Below are 15,998 nucleotides of genomic sequence, written 5' to 3'. Positions count from 1 at the left end.
GTGTGTAGCCGCTCCTCTTACCCTCTTCCCACCCCCATCCCCCAGTGTGGTCTGCCTGGGTCTCTGTGGTACAGAAGGTGCTTCATCCTTGCTCCCGGGTTCTAGGATTCTCTCAATGGTGTCTTGTCCATGAATCGTTGTTAGTTGCTCTTGTGGTGGGGGGCAAAGTCAGGAACACCCTATGTCACCGTCTTGGTGACATCATTCCCCTTACTGCGTGTTGAACACTGAGAACTTTATATGGATTAACTTCTTTAATCCTCAGAACCATTTTATGGGCTAGATACTTCTATTTTTAAATCGTCTTTAATTTTTTTTTAGTTTTATTGAAGTATAGTTGATTTACAATGTTGTGTTAATTTCTGCTGTACAGCAAAGTGATTCAGTTATACATATATTTTTTCATATTCTTTTCCATTATGGTTTATCACAGGATACTGAATATAGTTCCCTGTGCTATACAGTAGGACCTTGTTGTTTATCCATCCTATATATACTAGCTTGCATCCGCTAATCCCAAACTCCTACTCCATCCTCCCCCACCCCGTCTCCCCCTTGGCCACCACAAGTCTGTTCTCTTTACCTGTGCGTCTGTTTCTGTTTCATAGTTTGCTTAGTATGATCATCTCTAGGTCCATCCATGTTGCTACAAATGGCATTATTTCATTCTTTTTTATGGCTGAGTAGTATTCCATTGTATATATATACCACATCTTCTTTATCCATTCATCTGTTGATGGACATGTTGTTTCTATGTCTTGGCTACTGTAGATAGTGCTGCTATGAACATAGGGGTGCATGTATCTTTTTGAATTATAGTTTTGTACAGATTTATGCCCAGGAGTGGGATTGCTGGATCATATGGCAACTCTAGTTTTAGTTTTTTGAGGAACCTCCATGCTGTTTTCCATAGTGGCTGCACCCATTTACATTCCCACCAACAGTGTAGGAGGGTTCCCTTTTCTCCACACCGTCTCCAGCATTTATTGTTTGTAGACTTTTTAATGATGGCCATTCTGACTGGTGTGAGGTGGTACCTCATTGTAGTTTTGATTTGCATTTCTCTAGTAATCAGTGATGATGAGCATCTCTGTATGTCTTCTTTAGAGAAATGCCTGTTTAGGTCTTCTGCCTATTTTTCAATTGGGTTGTTTGGTATTTTTGTTATTACGTTGGGCTAGATACCGCTATTAACCCCATTTTACAGGTGTGAAAATCAAGGCACAGGGAGGATAAAGCGGGAACCTTTGATTCACACCCCCACTGCCTTTAAACCTGAGTGGGACCCCCCCCCCCCAAGAGAAGATGCCCCTCTCCTCCATGAAGGCAAATGGTGTTACACTGCCCTTCACTGGGCCCTCTGTCTACATACCTGCTGGAGATGGCAAAGCTAAGCAGGGAGGCCGGGGGCCTAGGTTGGAGATGCAGAAGTTTCAAGGAGGAATGAGGAAACATTCCAATTCATCAGCACTGGTGATGGTACTTGATCCATTTTTTTTAACCATCACTTCTCCAAAGAAGCTGCTGGAGGTATGGGCAACCCCTGCCAGCATCCCTCCCCACCTGGGGCCTATATTAGGCCACTGGACGTATTCAGTCCCTCTCCGGATGAGGGCAGCTCTCCACCCAAGGCAGGCCCCTCAGTCACCGCATCTGAGGCAGCTACCCTGCTTTGTCCCTGGACTGTGGATTTGGGCTTCGAGCTTCTGACCAGGGAAGACATGGGCCCAGAAAGGACTTGCTCAGGTCGCAGAGCTTGTGGATGTCAGAGCGAGAAGTAAACCCAGGTGTCCTAAGGCCAGGGTTATTTCCCCACCTCCATACTGCCATTCTGTGTGGAAGTTTTTAATGTGTGTTACGGGGGTGGGGGGGGGCTATTATCATGCTCAGCATTGCTCCCTTAAGAGGCAATGAATGTCTTACAGAAGAGCTTTGGGCAACTGTCTGATCCCCACGGGAGGAATGACCCTTACCCCACCAGTAAAAGGGAAGAGTCAGAACAGTCTCCATTCTTTCTTTTATTTACATAAAATCTGGTATATTTGTTACCTTCGAGGAAACGGCCCACGGATGGGCTGACTCTTGTACCATTCGAATATTGAGCCATGTGAACTCAGAGCCTATTCAAAATAAACACCCTTTTAAAAATACTCTTTCCTTAAGCCCCAGGCTAGGAGTCAGGACTGCTCAGATCTGGTCCCGCCCCCGCCATGCAAAGGCCCCGCCTTTGGCCTCTCCCGTGATCTCTCTGGGCCGCTCCCTCCACTGTGAGATCTGAGTGGGCTGCACATGACGAGTCATCCGCAGGCTCCTCTCAGCGCCTTCCTCCTTCCCGTCCTCAGAGCGGCTCGGACACTGGGACACAGAGGAGGCTGGGTTCCTTTGTATGTTGTCTTTAAGTCGGTTTTCTTTTGTGAGTCTATGAAACACGGCCTGATTCTCAGTTGGTTCTTCCAGCAATTTTGTTGCTACAAATCCAAGAGTACGAAGGCTGTTCACACCACTGGAGCAGGAAAGACTCACCTAACTTTGCCAGCCTAGGACTTCAGGGGGCTTACCTTTCATTCGTCTGCATGGGGAAAACGACGACGAGTGGCCTTTGGGAAATGGCACAGTAAGTCTCGGGGCCGGTAAGTGGAGTCGGGAGGCTGGGACACTTCCCCACTGGGATGGGAGCTCTCAGGGCACAGTGATGGCGTATGAGGCTCTGCGCTTATAGGGAACTCAGCTGCTTTCTCCAGGTCCTCAGGCACTTAAAGATCTCTGAGGCTTGGTTTTCTCATCCATAGAAATGGAGCTAAAACTATCTACATCACAGGTTTGTCATGTGAGTAGATCCGATACCTAAGTGTTCTGTGAATATTAATTTGCCTCCTGCTTAAAAATACAGGAAGGGAAAGTCCTTCAAAAAGGAGACACATTCACACAACTGCCTTGTAGCAACTGGACCTGCAGCGATTTAATTGACGTAAAAAACACAGGATTGTCACCAGAGTTGGTTGTAACGTATGAGATCTTAGTTTCTTACCCCATGACAGAGGAACGAGGGTGGGATGGTGGAGAGTTGGTTTCTACGCACTGGAGATGCAAGGGCAACCCCACGGCTTTCAAGACAAGGAAAATGGGGGCATTGTATTTAAACAATGGGGCAGACGTTAAACATCCCCTGCATTCCCCCCCGAGGAGCCCACTGATGGGAGGTGGGGCTGCAGGATGCCGTGCCAGAATGGCAGCAGCTCCCACTGGCACTTGGTCCCTCCCTGCCAAGGCCAGGCCCCTCACCTCCTCCAGAACAAGTCTCCAAGCTCTGAGGAGGGGCGGCAGGGGGACGGGGTGGGCGGTGGCACAGCTGGAAAAGACGGATGGAAATGACCCACGTGTAGACCCAAGGTGGGCCGGGAAGAGAAAGCCAAGGTGAGGACCAGAGCCATCCCTGACTTTTCCTATGGCTTGTTGGCTTCCTGATAGTTGGGTACTTGAGCCCTGAGAATCTAGCTGGGATGCTCTGGGCAAGGGGAAGGGGGTGCTCCTGAGGTCAGCCCCAGGGCCAGCAGAGGGAAGACAGGCAGCAAAACTTCCGGGCCCAGCCTCCAGCCACCTCCCGCAGGGCTCTGGGCCCAATACTGAGAGAGTCAAAAGGAGGGAGAACACTCAAGAAAGGGGACATTAAAAAAAAAAAAAAAAAAAAGTCTGATCTCTACACAGCTGAGGTATTAGAGAGACGGGGCCTGGTCCCAGGGTACAGACACGCTGTGGGGGGCTTTGTTCTGGCGAATTAAGGGCCACACACGTGACCCTGGGAGTGCCAAGCAGGTCCTGCAGGTCCGAGAGGCCAACTCCGCTCCAAAGGAGTCCCCTGGCCTCGGAAGGAGGCAGCTCCTCCAGTGCCACCTTCTCGCGAAGGTGCCCCTGTCCTCGCTGCCCCACGTCAGTGCTGCCAGTCCGCAGGAGTCACACAGGGCAGCCCGAGATGCGTTACACGGTCTGGGGCGGTGGCTTACTGTTTCTGGTCATACCATCCTTCCCCCCACCCCCGCCAATGCCACCGGTTCCCCGTGGTTCCTCTAGGTTCTGAGTGAGGCAAGCAGCAAAGAGGGGACGGCAGAACGCTTTATCATCAGAGGGAGTGAAGTGCAGGCAGCAACTCGGACACTTGGTCTGGACGCAGGAAAGGCCAGGCTGCCTGCCGGCTCAGGGCCTCAGTAGCGATACACCTTCAGTCTGTTGTTCTCATCCAGGCCCAGCTGCAGGAGGCCGGAACCAGCCGTTGGCTTGGGCACCGAAGAGAAGAGATGTCTGGCCACAAGGTGAAGGAAAACTCTGCAGTCAGCTGAGCACGCCTGGGGAAGGGTCACAGGCCCAACGGGGTCCTCCTTGCACCCCGAGGGCCCACACGACTTGGCAGTTACAGCAAGAAGGGATCGGGGTTGGGAGAGCAGCTAAAAAGATACGACTTGGGGTCATTCTTGTAATGTTCCAGCCACTTGCGGTGAGCCTCGATCATGTCCTGGAAGTTGGTGCTGCCCGCCTCGGGGACTTGGGAGGGGGGACGCTGCAGGAGGCGGAGCTGCTCACTGCGGGGAGGGCAGAGGAGGCAGGAGTGCCAGAGGGGGGGGGGGTCTTGGAGCCAGGCAAGAATGCCCCTCGGGGATGAGGAGCATCAGTTCCCAAAAGGGTGAACGCTCCTGACGGCGAGGCTCCCACATCTGCCTGTTCCCGGCCAATCTCATCTGCAAAAGCTTCCCTCTCTATCGACTCAAATACCTTGCCAGCATCAGCTCCCAAGTTGGCCAAAGGGTGAGAGGGGTTGTACTTATGGTTGGGGGCCTGCAGGGATACATCAGGGGCTACATTCGGTAAGGAATAAGATGAACGGGAAACTAATAACAGGTTTCAATAATTGCCCATCTGTCTCCCCCTACAGGGTGCCCCCTCTCACTCCAGATGTTGCTCAGCGGGCCTGGGGGAAGAAGGGAGCCGTGTGATGCAGACAGAGAGCTCAGGGCAAGAGACGAAGGCCACACTCCAGGGCTGGAAGGGGCAGGGCCCCACCATTTCTCCCCAAGGTGCCACAGGGCTGGATCAGGTAAGGCCCGCCGGGCCCCGCTGGGACCTCATCGGTTGGGACTTTTCGCTGGCTGCGGAAGTGCACCACAGACCCAGGCAGCTTCGTGGCCTGGGGACCTGCCTAACCGCTCTGGGTGATGTGACAAGGAGTTCTGGTCCCCTCCCAGGTCCCACCTGCCCAGGGAGCTGCAGCGAGCAGCTGAATGGTGTGGCTCCACCCTGAGCCCACAGGGAGGCTTACCTGGCAGACACATACCCCAGCCTGTTTTCCAGGGGGGCAGGGCCACTGCTGAGGAACGGGATGCCAGCTGGAAAAGTGGGAGGAAAGCGTTCAGAAATGGGCAGCGGTTCATCTGAGCCAGCCCCCTCCTGCCTTCCCCGAGAAACTGCAAAGGCACTGCCCCCCAGACAAAAACAGGAGAAGCTTCTGTGGTTGGAGGTGAGAGACAGAGGATGGCCAGGATGGTCCTATTTATTTTATTTCTAAAACTGAAATTATTTTCAATTTGGGCTGGGATAAGGAGACGAACTTTTTCCTTCAAATAACTGTTTTTATGGCTTTTCACATTCCTTAGCAGGGTTATGAGACCAGGGGAGGCCACATACAGCCAAGGGGTCATGAACCCTGGAGTCACAGAGACATGGGGTCAAAACCCAGTCTGTTGCTCACTCCCTGGGTACCCTGGAGCATATTTTCAATACTTAACCTCTGAGTCTCAGTTTCCCTATCTGTAAAATGGGAATAAATATTATAACCTCAGAGGATTAATATAAGGATTAAATGAAAAGCCATATATAAAATGCCTGGCCATAATATATATAACACACAAGATGGCAGCGATCGTGACACTGACAACAGTGACCTCCTAGGGTCGGCTGAGCTCTAGCATCCATCGTAAAGGCCCCAGCCGGTAAACCGTCAAGACACCGAGGGCCTCCAGCCACAGGGTGAGCAGCAAGGTCCTCTCAGGCACCCACCGCGGAGTCAATGGGCCATGCCAAAGTCGGGGGCGAGGGGTAGGCAGAGGAGGAAGGCGGGGAGGCTGAACCCAGAACCACACATGGCCTAGAGGGAGGCTTACTTGGAAAATACTTGCGCCACTTCTCCACCAGGAAGTCGTCCACAGTCTGAGCCACGGAGGAGGAGAGCCGGGGGCCCAGCTCTGGGTCCCAGGCCCACTGGGTGGATGTGGGTGGAGCCGGGGATGAGGCTGAGACCCGGACCAGGGAGGGGTAGGAGGGAGCGGGGGTGCTCCTGGAGGCCTGGGTGGGGAGCTGTGAGGGCGTGGAGGTGAAAAGCGGCGGAGGCTGGGTGTTAAGGCTGCCCAGCACGCTGAGGACACCGTTGAGCTGGCCGCTGATCCGCTGCAGGGAGCTGCTCAGGTAGTGGATCTTGTTGGGGAAAGTGGGACTCGGGGTCGGGCCGACTGAAAGGGAAGAGGCAGAGGGTGGGGCAGGACTCGGGCTCGGGGCCCTGGAATGGCCCAGGCCCAGCTGGCACTGTGCATCCTACTGGCCCACATCCCCACCCCTTCCCCGTTCCTCCCAACAAAAGCCCCAGGGCTTCTGTGTTCCAGACAGGAAGCCGGCCGAGAGAAAGAGCATCCCCAGGGTGAGGGCCGCCACCCCTTTGTAGACCACAGCTGCAGAGGGAGAAGAGCCTCCCCGGGGGGCCGGGGACGGCACCAGGAGGGACCCCTGTCTCACTGTGAGGACCCTGCATGATCAGAAGGCTTCCCCTGAGCCTCTGGGCCCAGTGTGCTGGGACACCCAGAGGGCTCACTCCTGCCCAAGCATCTGCTCCAGACACTGGCCCCCGGAGGGGGCCACAGGTGCAGCCCCTCCCTACAGCCCCCACACGGGGCTGCAGGGAGGGGCTGCACCTCTGTTCCCCGTGGATACCCCACTCACTGTGAGGCAGGGGGCAGGATTCGGAACTGTCACTGCTCCCGTCTTCCAGGTCGCTGAGGTCAAAGGTCACCACCTTCTTGGTGGGGGGTCTTCTCAGAGTGTCTTCATCTGAAGCCTGGTGGGTGAAGCGGCGGTAAGGACTTGCCCTGTGCTTTCTGCCCACTGCCCTCGTGACACCTGAGGACTTGGTGGGTAGGCTCTCTGGGCCCAAAGTTCTAGGAGAGGCACGTCATATAGGCTGCCTTACAGGAGAGGCTAAGAGAACTCAGCCACCGAAGATAGGGCAGTAGGGCCACCAGGACCAGGCAGACCCCAACCCTTCCCCCCCTCAGTAAACACTCCCCATGGTGTCTCTCCACCTAAGCTTCCCTCCTGTTGTACCTACACCTCTGGCATCTGGGGGAAAGGGAAGGTAGGGAAACCTTCTAGGAGCCTCTATTCCTGACACCCGGGGCAAACTTCTCCTCGGGCACCAGGGCAGGGGCCAGTCCCCTCCCAAGAACCTTCAGCAAGAGGCTCCGGGTCTGCTCAGGACCACTCAGCACAGATATCCAAAGCCCCAGATGTGTTCAACAAATTCAAAGCTGAAGCCACTGCCGTTTTCACCAGCCCAGAATTCCTAAGCCTACTGCCAATCCTGGGCCCTGGCAGCCCAGCTGTCCCGACACAGGACCAAAGAACCCAACCGAATCCCAGGAATAGAGGAGGGAGGCCACGGCAGAAATTGGGCTGCACCTCGTCCCAGAGAGAAGACTCCAGCTGATGCAGCTTCTCCTCCTTCTTCTTCAGCAGGTCGTGGCCTTTCCGCATGGCTGACTTCATCTCATCCAGGTGCCTGGTCTCCTGCAGCCACGAAGAAAGGGGAGGAGAAAGACGGTGACTAACCACCCAGGCAGATGCCGGAGGCCCAGCTCTGCCGTTGGTAGGCCGGCTGATCCGGGTGATCTTGAACAAATAACTGAACTCTCAGTCTGGACATTCATCTAAAAAACAGAAATACTACTTCTCATAGGGTTGTGAGGGAGGATTAGAAGAGATAGAGTATGCTACATGCCCTCCACTATGCCCACTCCTAATAAATTCTCAAATGGTTACTGTTAACCAAATGGTTATTATTATCACTGCTCCAACTACCAGTACTATCAGCGGCAGCAGCAGGAGGGATTCAGCAGAGCAGTGACAGGGCCGGGGGCAGCATGCAGGTGTCCCTGGGAAGGCTGCCCCTCTGCCGCCCCCAGCCAGGCTTAGGGGCCACAGCTCACGCACCAGCTCTGAGCACCCTCAGAATTCTAAGGGGCCAGGTATGATCGTCTGCCAAGACCCCCGAATGGCAGAGAGAGCTGTGATCCCACTGATAATAACCACAGCGTCTCTGCCGTTTCATTGCAAATCAGGGTCTCAGAGAAGGAAAACAGAGAAGTAACTCAAGCTTATGCCAAGTGTGCTCAAAAGGTTTTCACTTCTGAGTGAAGTCCTGAGTGTGATGGAATGGCCAAGCACTGTGGAACGTCTCTCCTCTTCCCCTAGAAAATGGGAATACCACTACTACCTTGCACATCATCTATGGCTACTGTGAGGCCCAAATGACTTCCTATTAGAGAAAGCATTCCACACACTGCACTGGCACGTAAATGTAAGGAAGCTTCCATCCTCGTGGAGATCTTATCCTATATGTCCTGTCTGGTCTCCCTAGACTTGTCCAGTGACCCCAAGGCCCATGTGACCACTCTCGTGTAGTCCCCAGAATGATCAACTGAGGGCGAGCCCAAAGGGAGTACCGCCGGCTGCCCCAGGCCTCCCCCGGGCTCCTGACCTCCTCCAGGTCCTTGCACATGTCCTCCAGGGCCTTGGTGCCTGGCGGGTCCTTGGCCGCCTCCTGAGCGCTGGCCAGCTCGTGGCGCCAGTGCTGCTGGGCAGCCTTCAGAGCTGTCTGCCGCCTCCGCATGGAGCGCGTCTGCCGGACCAGGAACTCCTTGGCGCTGCGGAGAGCTACCCCCTCGGCAGAGAGGTAGTGCCGGGCGCTGCGGGGGGACAGGGCGGGGGGTTGGAGGGGGACGCACACTCTCTGAGAACCCCTGCTGGGGGTCACAACCACTTCCCGAGCAGATGCCCATCCTGAGCACAGACTGCAGTGCTGGGGCCGGGCAGAGTGCCGGGACATCGCCACTAAATACCCACAGAGCACGGGGCACGGGCTGCGCTGAGTCCTCCCACCCTGACTATGAAAGGGAACGTGCCTGAGGCCTCCAGAGATGGCTAGACACTCCCATCAGCCTGACCCACAAGCAGAGGTCAGCAGATGCCAGAGATCACCATGGGCACCTTCTTGGCTTGTCAGAGACGATTCCTCAGGCACCCAGGGCCCCTTCCCTGAACCGAGCCCCGCTGGAGACCACCGTCACGTTTCAGTCCACCCCAGCTCTGTGACGCAGGCACTCACTTACCCCTTCCTGGCATCCTCAACGCAAAATAAGACAGGTTATTGGAACTCACCTGTCCAAGGACAAGTCGGTCTCCTCCTTGCTCTGGGAGAGGGAAAAGGATACCTCTTTAGTCTGGTTCTAGGACACACAGTAGAAAAGGCCCATTGAAGGTAACATCAGATACACTACAGGCTCCAAGGACCCCAAAGTCCCTCCTAGTGGCCCAGACACAGAAATGGTTCTGCCAGCCACTGGACTATTCACTTACAGATATAATCTGACTGATGAAGAAGGGGACTAGGAATGATAAGAATAGGAGACTAAGGTTCTATGCAGAACAGAGCCAGGACCCCTCCAGGAGCCCAGAGTCTTCCTGGAGCCCCACGCCCCGGTGCCCCGCCCCCTCCTGGTGCCTGGGGCCTTGCCCTAGCCCAGCCACCCTGACCCTCCCAAGGCACAGAAAAGCTCACCGTCCCAAGGGATTTCCTCAGGTCCTCAATGTGGAGATCAGGCTCAAAACGTGAGGAAGCATCACTCTCTTCCACCGCCAGCTCTTTCAGCAAGTCCTGCTTCCTCTGAGCTTTGGCCTCCAGGTCACTGTGGTGGGAGACGAGGGGGGGGAGGTGGGGGGAGGCAGGGTCACATGACGAAGCAGACCAGGCAGCACACTGTCAGGACTCCTGGGGGGAAGCGGGGAGAACCATCTCCATCCCTTCACTCCTGTCAAAGACCCTGGAGGCAGAGCTGGGGCATGAACAGTAGAACCAGGGACCCCCGGCTACTCACAGCCCCAACTCCCCACAAAACGCAGCCCCTCCACCTGGCCCCACCTCTGCCTGTTAACTGGGCCGTGAGTAGAAAGGGCCCATGAGCAGCAGAGGTCAGAGGGCAGGCGAGAGGCAGTAGGGGTGGCTAAGTGCAGGGGTACAGACCACCTGACATGCTTCTGCAGCCTCTGACTCTGGGCCTGCAGCAAATCCACCTGGGACTCCAGCTCCAACTTGCGGGCCTGAAGCTCCTCGAGGATTCTTCGGAGCTGCCGGTTTGACTCCAGCAGGTGGCTGTGCTCCTTCTTTGCCTCCTCCAGGTGCTGACGGGTGGCTGCGGCTTCCTGGGGGCAGGAGGAAAGAGAGACACACCCAGAGACATGGGGGGTGGGGGGCAGGGCAGGCAGGGAGCGGGTAGCACCAGACAACAGGGAAGAGCAATGGGGAGAGGATGGAACCAGGCACACTGAAGGCCTGTGTCTGCCGTCAGCGGCAGTGTCCCCCCCAGTGTCCCCCTCGGCAGCCACCCCCGGCGGCTCCTGAGCTGGTCCCACACGCTGGGGCTATTTGTGCAATAGCAGCCAACATAGTCTGGAACCCAATTCCGTGGACAGATCCGGTGAACAAAGGGGTGCGGGAGGGAAGGAAATGGAATAGGGGAGATAGAGGAGAGAGGACAGGAGAGGCCGCCAAACCTCGCGCTCCAACGCAAACTGCCTCTGCGCATCGAGGAGCTGCTGCTTCTCCTTCCGGGCGGCCTCCTCCTGCGGGCGAAGGAGAGGACCGGCCATTTGGCCATCTCCGGGCCCCGGGTCCTCTCCCGGGGAAGCTGACTCCAAGGTCCAGGGCCCCCGAGAACCTGTCCTCCGCCCCCGCTCCCGCACCTGGACATCCAGCTGAGCCAATCTGGCCTTGACATCCTTGGTTCTGGTTTCAAGCTCCACCTCTAAATCTTGGAGTTTCCTTTCCTGCACAGAAGTGTAGGTGGAGAGAAAGCCGTGAGCGTAGCAAGAGCACAGGCACGTGCTGAGCGGCAGGACGGGTTTGTGACCTACCACCCCATACCGCCCGCTCCAAGCTGGGCTGGCTTCCCCCACTTGCCCCCACGGCCTCCCAGCAGAGCACCACCTCTCGTCTATTTCAGCGGGGGCGAGGAGAGGCGAAGGTGCCAACCCCGAGGCCCTGGGGCTGCTGACCTCCGCCTCTAGTCCTGGGGATGCTCCCCGGCCCAGAAAATGAAAGCGCAAGGATGCCCCAGCTTGCACATGGCCAGCAAGAGACCCCCACCCCTGAAGCTGTCAGGCTCCGTCTGCTGCTGCTGCAGTGCCGGCCCCCAGCACTTTTCTACCCGGGGTGGAGGGGTCGGGCAGGGCGGGCCCCAAGCGACCGTCTGTCTGTCCGGGGCCCCCACCTGCTCCCGGGGCCGCCGCCGCAGGTCCTCGAGCTGCCGGTCCTGCTCCTGCCTCACTGTCTCCAACTCCCGCTCGTGGGCCCTGCGCAGCCGCTCCAGCTCTCCCGTCAGGTGCCCCAGGAGTTCGGCCCGCTGCTTCCTCTCCTGCACAGACGGTGGGGCCGCCGGTGGGAAACCACAGCCGCCCCTCCCACCCCTAAAACCACAGCCCACCCTGCAGCCTTGGGTCAGTGCCATCAGGGACCCCAACAGGCCTCTAAGGCCGGCTCTTGGAGAAGAGCAGGAGAGCACTGAGGACGGCGAGGTCCCGCCCCCAGAAAGCCTGCACCCTGGCTCTCTGCTGCTGAAACAATGCTGGTCAGACGTGCTGAGAAATCCCTGGGTGGAAGCCGGCCTCACCCACCACCCCTGCACGTACAGCCTTCGTTCCTTAAGGGAAGAGAGATTGTTACTAAATTCTCACTCTTGCTCAGCAAGGGCAGAACGGGTTTGGGAAGGGAGTCAACTACATTTCACCACGATGGGCCGCTATTTCTGCCCTGGCGCAAAGAGTCTGGGATACCGGTTCCAGTTACTGGAGGAGTAGCCTAGAAACCCTGGGTAGAGGCCTGGCTCTGGGTTAAAGTCAGCCACCAGCCCTCCCCCTCGTCCACCCCCAACGTGAGCAAGCCGGCATGGGTCCACTTAAGTCACTGAACGCTCCCACCGAAGGCTGAAGTCGGGCAGATAATATCTAAATATTGGGTGGCTCTTGCCAGCCTATTTCCTGGTGTCCTGGAATTTCTATTAACCCTGGTGGCACGGTGTTGGGTGGTTAAAATTGAAGACTTTGGAGTCAGACATTCTGGCTTGAATCCTAGCTCCTCTACTTACTAGCCAGGGTGGGCTTGGGAGAGTTGCTTACATTCCCCAAGTCTCAGTTCCCTCTTTTTAAAATAGAGATAATGATAGTATGAACCCCCTAAGGGTGTCGTGAGGACTAAATGAGGTAATATACATAAAGAGCTTAGGACAGTGCCCGACACGTCGTACAAGCTCAACACACGTCAGCTATTATTAATATGAGAGCAAAGTGCAGCCTGCTGATGGGGAGGAATCGCTCCTCACCTAATGCTTTAGTAAAAAGGCAAAACACGATCTCACCATTGCAGGGTGCCGGGAAAGAAAGCCTCCCACCATCCCTGACCACGGGCCAGCTGGGAATGACCCCGGGGTGTGTGTGACCCGGGTGTGTGTGTGTGTGTGTGTGTGTGTGTGTGTGTGCACGCACATGCCAGGGAATGTGGTGAAGTCACCTCGGGGGGTGTGGGGGTGTGGGGGTGTGTGTGTGCGTGTGTGTGTGCACGCACATGCACATGCCAGGGAACGTGGTGAAGTCACCTCAGGGTGTGGGGGGTGGGGTGTGTGGGGTGTGTGTGTGTGTGTGACCCCGGGGTGTGTGTGTGTGTGTGTGACCCTGGGGTGTGTGTGGGGTGTGTGTGTGTGTGTGTGTACACGCACATGCACATGCCAGGGAATGTGGTGAAGTCACCTCAGGGTGTGGGGGGTGGGGTGTGTGTGTGTGTGTGTGTGACCCCGGGGTGTGTGTGGGGTGTGTATGTGTGGGGTGTGTGTGTGTGTGTGTGTGTGTGTGTGTGTGTGAGACCCCGGTGTGTGTGTGTGTGACGCCGGGGTGTGTGTGTGTGTGTGTGTGTGTGTGACCCCGGGGTGTGTGTGGGTGTGTGGGTGTGTGACCCCGGGGTGTGTGTGTGTGCACGCGTGCAAGTGCCAGGGAACGTGGTGAGGTCACCTCGGCTTCATACTGCTCCCTGGCCTCAGCCACCACTTGCTGGTGCTCCTCCTTCATCTTGTCCATCTTCCTCTCGTGTTCCTTCTCCACCTCCTGGCGCTTCTCTCTCAGGAGGCCACTGAGCTGCAGGGCAGGCGGCAGGGATGCGACATGCAGGACTGAGGCTGGAGCAGCACCCGGGGACTGAAGCACTTGAAGGGACTCATACACACATGTGACACAACCTCCCCAATGTCCACACGTCAGGTGACATACACACGGCCACACCCAGCATGCCCTCCTCCTCACATAGAGGGCATGGGGGTGGAGAAGCACTTGGCCTCCAGGGAGCTAAGGCATGAAAACGGACCCTGAAGTCCTGACCCCAACTGAGCTGTCCAAAGCAAAGCAGAGGACCCCTGGGCCAGGATGGCTCGGCCGACCGTCAGGGTGTCCATGACAGGTACACAGTCGAAGGAGCAGACCAGCACTCACCTCTTGCTCGTACTCGAGAACGTGATAAACTTTCTGATGAGCTCTCTGCTCCGCCCGCCCAAGACTCTCCTGCAGCTGGGCCTCCTCTTTCTGATGAGCTTCCTCCATCTTCTTCTGGAGGCTGGAGACCACCTGAGGAGGCACCCACACAGGGGAGCGTGACCCGCAGAGAGCGCTGCAGAGTGGCCGCGGGGGACTTGCTTCCCAGGGTCCCAGCACCCATCCCCCCGGGGGCTGCAGGAGAGGGAGACTCCCTCCCTAGGGGACGGGGTGTGGGTGAAGGGGTCCCGCGGCTCACACCCCAGGATGCCCAGGGTCTGCCCCGCCGGCCAGGGCCACCGCGCCTCACCTCCCTGTGCTTGGCCTCCAGCGAGGAAGACAGCCACTCCAGCTCCTCCCTGTGCTCCCTCTCCAGCGCTGCCACCGCCTGGGGCAGAGCAGAGGGCCTGTGAGGACGCAGGGCAGGCTGGCCGGGCTCTGAGCTGAGACGAGGAGAGCCAGAAGACCACCCCCAATGCCTCTCGAGTTAAGCACTCCAGGGGAACCGCAGGCACATCTTTGATTCCTCTGAAATAACTGCCCCTCAAGTCTGCACCTCCCAAACGAACGGGGACGTGAACGCCAGAATGGACGGGCCTTTCAGTAAGGCTCGGTCACGGCTTCCATTCCCCCGCCTCTAGGCCACCGGTACATAGGCAATACTCCTGCCTGTGCGTCTCAGCACCACCTCCCAGAGCGCGTGCAGTACAACGATGTCCCCACACCCCCACGCCTCGCTGCAGACACCCTGGGCCTGAGAGCTGAAACTCCACCCATCACCAAAAGAAAACAAAAGTTCCATGTGGCCTATTACCTACTTCAGCCTCTTACCTAGAGACAGACCCACTGGACTGGAGGGACAGGGAGTAAGGACAAAGGAGAAAAAATTCCTCTGAGCAGGCTAGCCTCTTACTCTGAGGCAGGGGAGGAAAGGAGAGGAACGCGAGGTCCTCACAGCTGCCCCTCAGGGACAAGGACAAGGCCGCTTTGTCTCAAGAGCTCTGGTCTGGTTTAAGTTCTTTCAGTCATGAAATCTTCCCAAATGCACACGCCAGGTCCACACGGGCCCAGACAGCCGGCCCGACATCTCGTTGCCCATCCACGCAGACACCCGTTCTCCACCTGGCTCCCCACCCTGCGCCCCAAGGCTGGCGCTTCCTCTTCCTCAGCGCTCAGCTCCTCCCCAGGCAGCCCAGGATCACATTGGGGTGGGGAGGGGGGCGCTCACGTCTTTCCTCTCCCCTTCCAGCTGCTCCCTCAGCTGCTGCAAGGCCTTCTCCTTCTCTGTGTTCAGGGCGGCCTGCTCTCTCTTCTCCGAAGCCTCCATGTCTTCCCTGAGACGCTCCAGCATCTGCCTGTTTCTCTCTTCCAAGCTGGCCCTCTCAGCCTTCTGTAGAGACTCCAGCTCTTCTCGCAGCCTCTGCAGGGAAGCCTCGTGCTCGGCCCTGGGCAGACAAGCGGGTGGGGATGGGCCTGGGCCCTGGGGGAGGCGGGGGTGGACCCCCAGGGGGCCGGGCAGCCCACAGCCCGCACTCACCTGATTTGGTCCTCATCCGCTTCCACGCTGCACTGCACCTGGGCGCAGAGCCGGGACAGCCTCTGGCCTTCCTGCTCTCTCACCAGGCTCTCCTCTTCCTCGGTGGCTCTCTGCAGCTGCTCCGTCAGGGAACTGTGAAGCAAAGGAAAGGCAAGTTTGTTGGTGGGACCACAAGGCCTTCCCTCTTTTAGGCATAACCCCTGGCTCTCGGCCTCCAAAAGCCCGCAGCCTGCCTGTGAAGCTTCCTAAGTCTTTTTTTTTTTTTTTAATTTTATTTTTTATTCATTATTTATTTTTGGCTGCCTTGGGTCTTTGTTGCTGTGTGCGGGCTTTCTCTAGTTGCAGCGAGCGGGGGCTACTTTTCGTTGCAGTGCGCGGGCTTCTCATTGCGGTGGCTTCTCTTGTTGCAGAGCAGGGGCTCTAGACATGCAGGCTTCAGTAGTTGTGGCACGTGGGCTCAGTGGTTGTGGCGCACGGGCTTAGTTGTTCCGCGGCATGTGGGATCTTCCCGGACCAGGGCTCAAACCTGTGTCCCCTGCATTGGCAGGCGGATTCTTAACCACTGCACCACCAGGGAAGT

The 15,998-nt window shown here is 57.0% G+C and overlaps 1 protein-coding gene and 1 long non-coding RNA gene across 19 annotated transcripts in view; one reads left to right on the top strand and one right to left on the bottom strand.

Annotated features, from left to right (window-relative positions):
* The first annotated feature begins 2,361 nt into the window (after positions 1 to 2,361).
* On the top strand, positions 2,362 to 5,855 carry LOC117202615 (uncharacterized). Its single transcript, XR_004485085.2, has 3 exons — positions 2,362 to 2,614; positions 4,239 to 4,307; positions 4,925 to 5,855. It is a non-coding gene; the product is annotated as an uncharacterized LOC117202615 (long non-coding RNA).
* Positions 4,091 to 15,998, bottom strand: part of CEP164 (centrosomal protein 164) — a 69,537-nt gene continuing 57,629 nt past the window's right edge. For 13 of the 18 annotated variants that reach the window (XM_049714344.1, XM_049714329.1, XM_049714340.1 and 10 more), the window contains 18 exons: positions 15,419 to 15,550; positions 15,110 to 15,326; positions 14,192 to 14,269; positions 13,843 to 13,974; positions 13,369 to 13,491; positions 11,580 to 11,723; positions 11,053 to 11,136; positions 10,864 to 10,932; positions 10,337 to 10,512; positions 9,872 to 9,998; positions 9,472 to 9,539; positions 8,792 to 8,999; positions 7,714 to 7,821; positions 6,979 to 7,093; positions 6,150 to 6,494; positions 5,309 to 5,375; positions 4,452 to 4,574; positions 4,091 to 4,296 (listed from right to left, as the gene is read on the bottom strand). In XM_049714344.1, coding sequence (XP_049570301.1) covers positions 4,200 to 4,296; positions 4,452 to 4,574; positions 5,309 to 5,375; positions 6,150 to 6,494; positions 6,979 to 7,093; positions 7,714 to 7,821; positions 8,792 to 8,999; positions 9,472 to 9,539; positions 9,872 to 9,998; positions 10,337 to 10,512; positions 10,864 to 10,932; positions 11,053 to 11,136; positions 11,580 to 11,723; positions 13,369 to 13,491; positions 13,843 to 13,974; positions 14,192 to 14,269; positions 15,110 to 15,326; positions 15,419 to 15,550 — 2,413 coding nt within the window. In that variant the 3' untranslated portion in view covers positions 4,091 to 4,199. The other 5 variants (XM_049714333.1, XR_007479028.1, XM_049714339.1 and 2 more) reach the window with 5 other exon arrangements.

The sequence above is a fragment of the Orcinus orca genome, chromosome 8, assembly GCF_937001465.1.
Source record: "Orcinus orca chromosome 8, mOrcOrc1.1, whole genome shotgun sequence".
In the NCBI taxonomy this organism is placed as follows: Eukaryota; Metazoa; Chordata; class Mammalia; order Artiodactyla; family Delphinidae; genus Orcinus; species Orcinus orca.
This window is presented reverse-complemented; position numbering and strand designations above follow the sequence as displayed.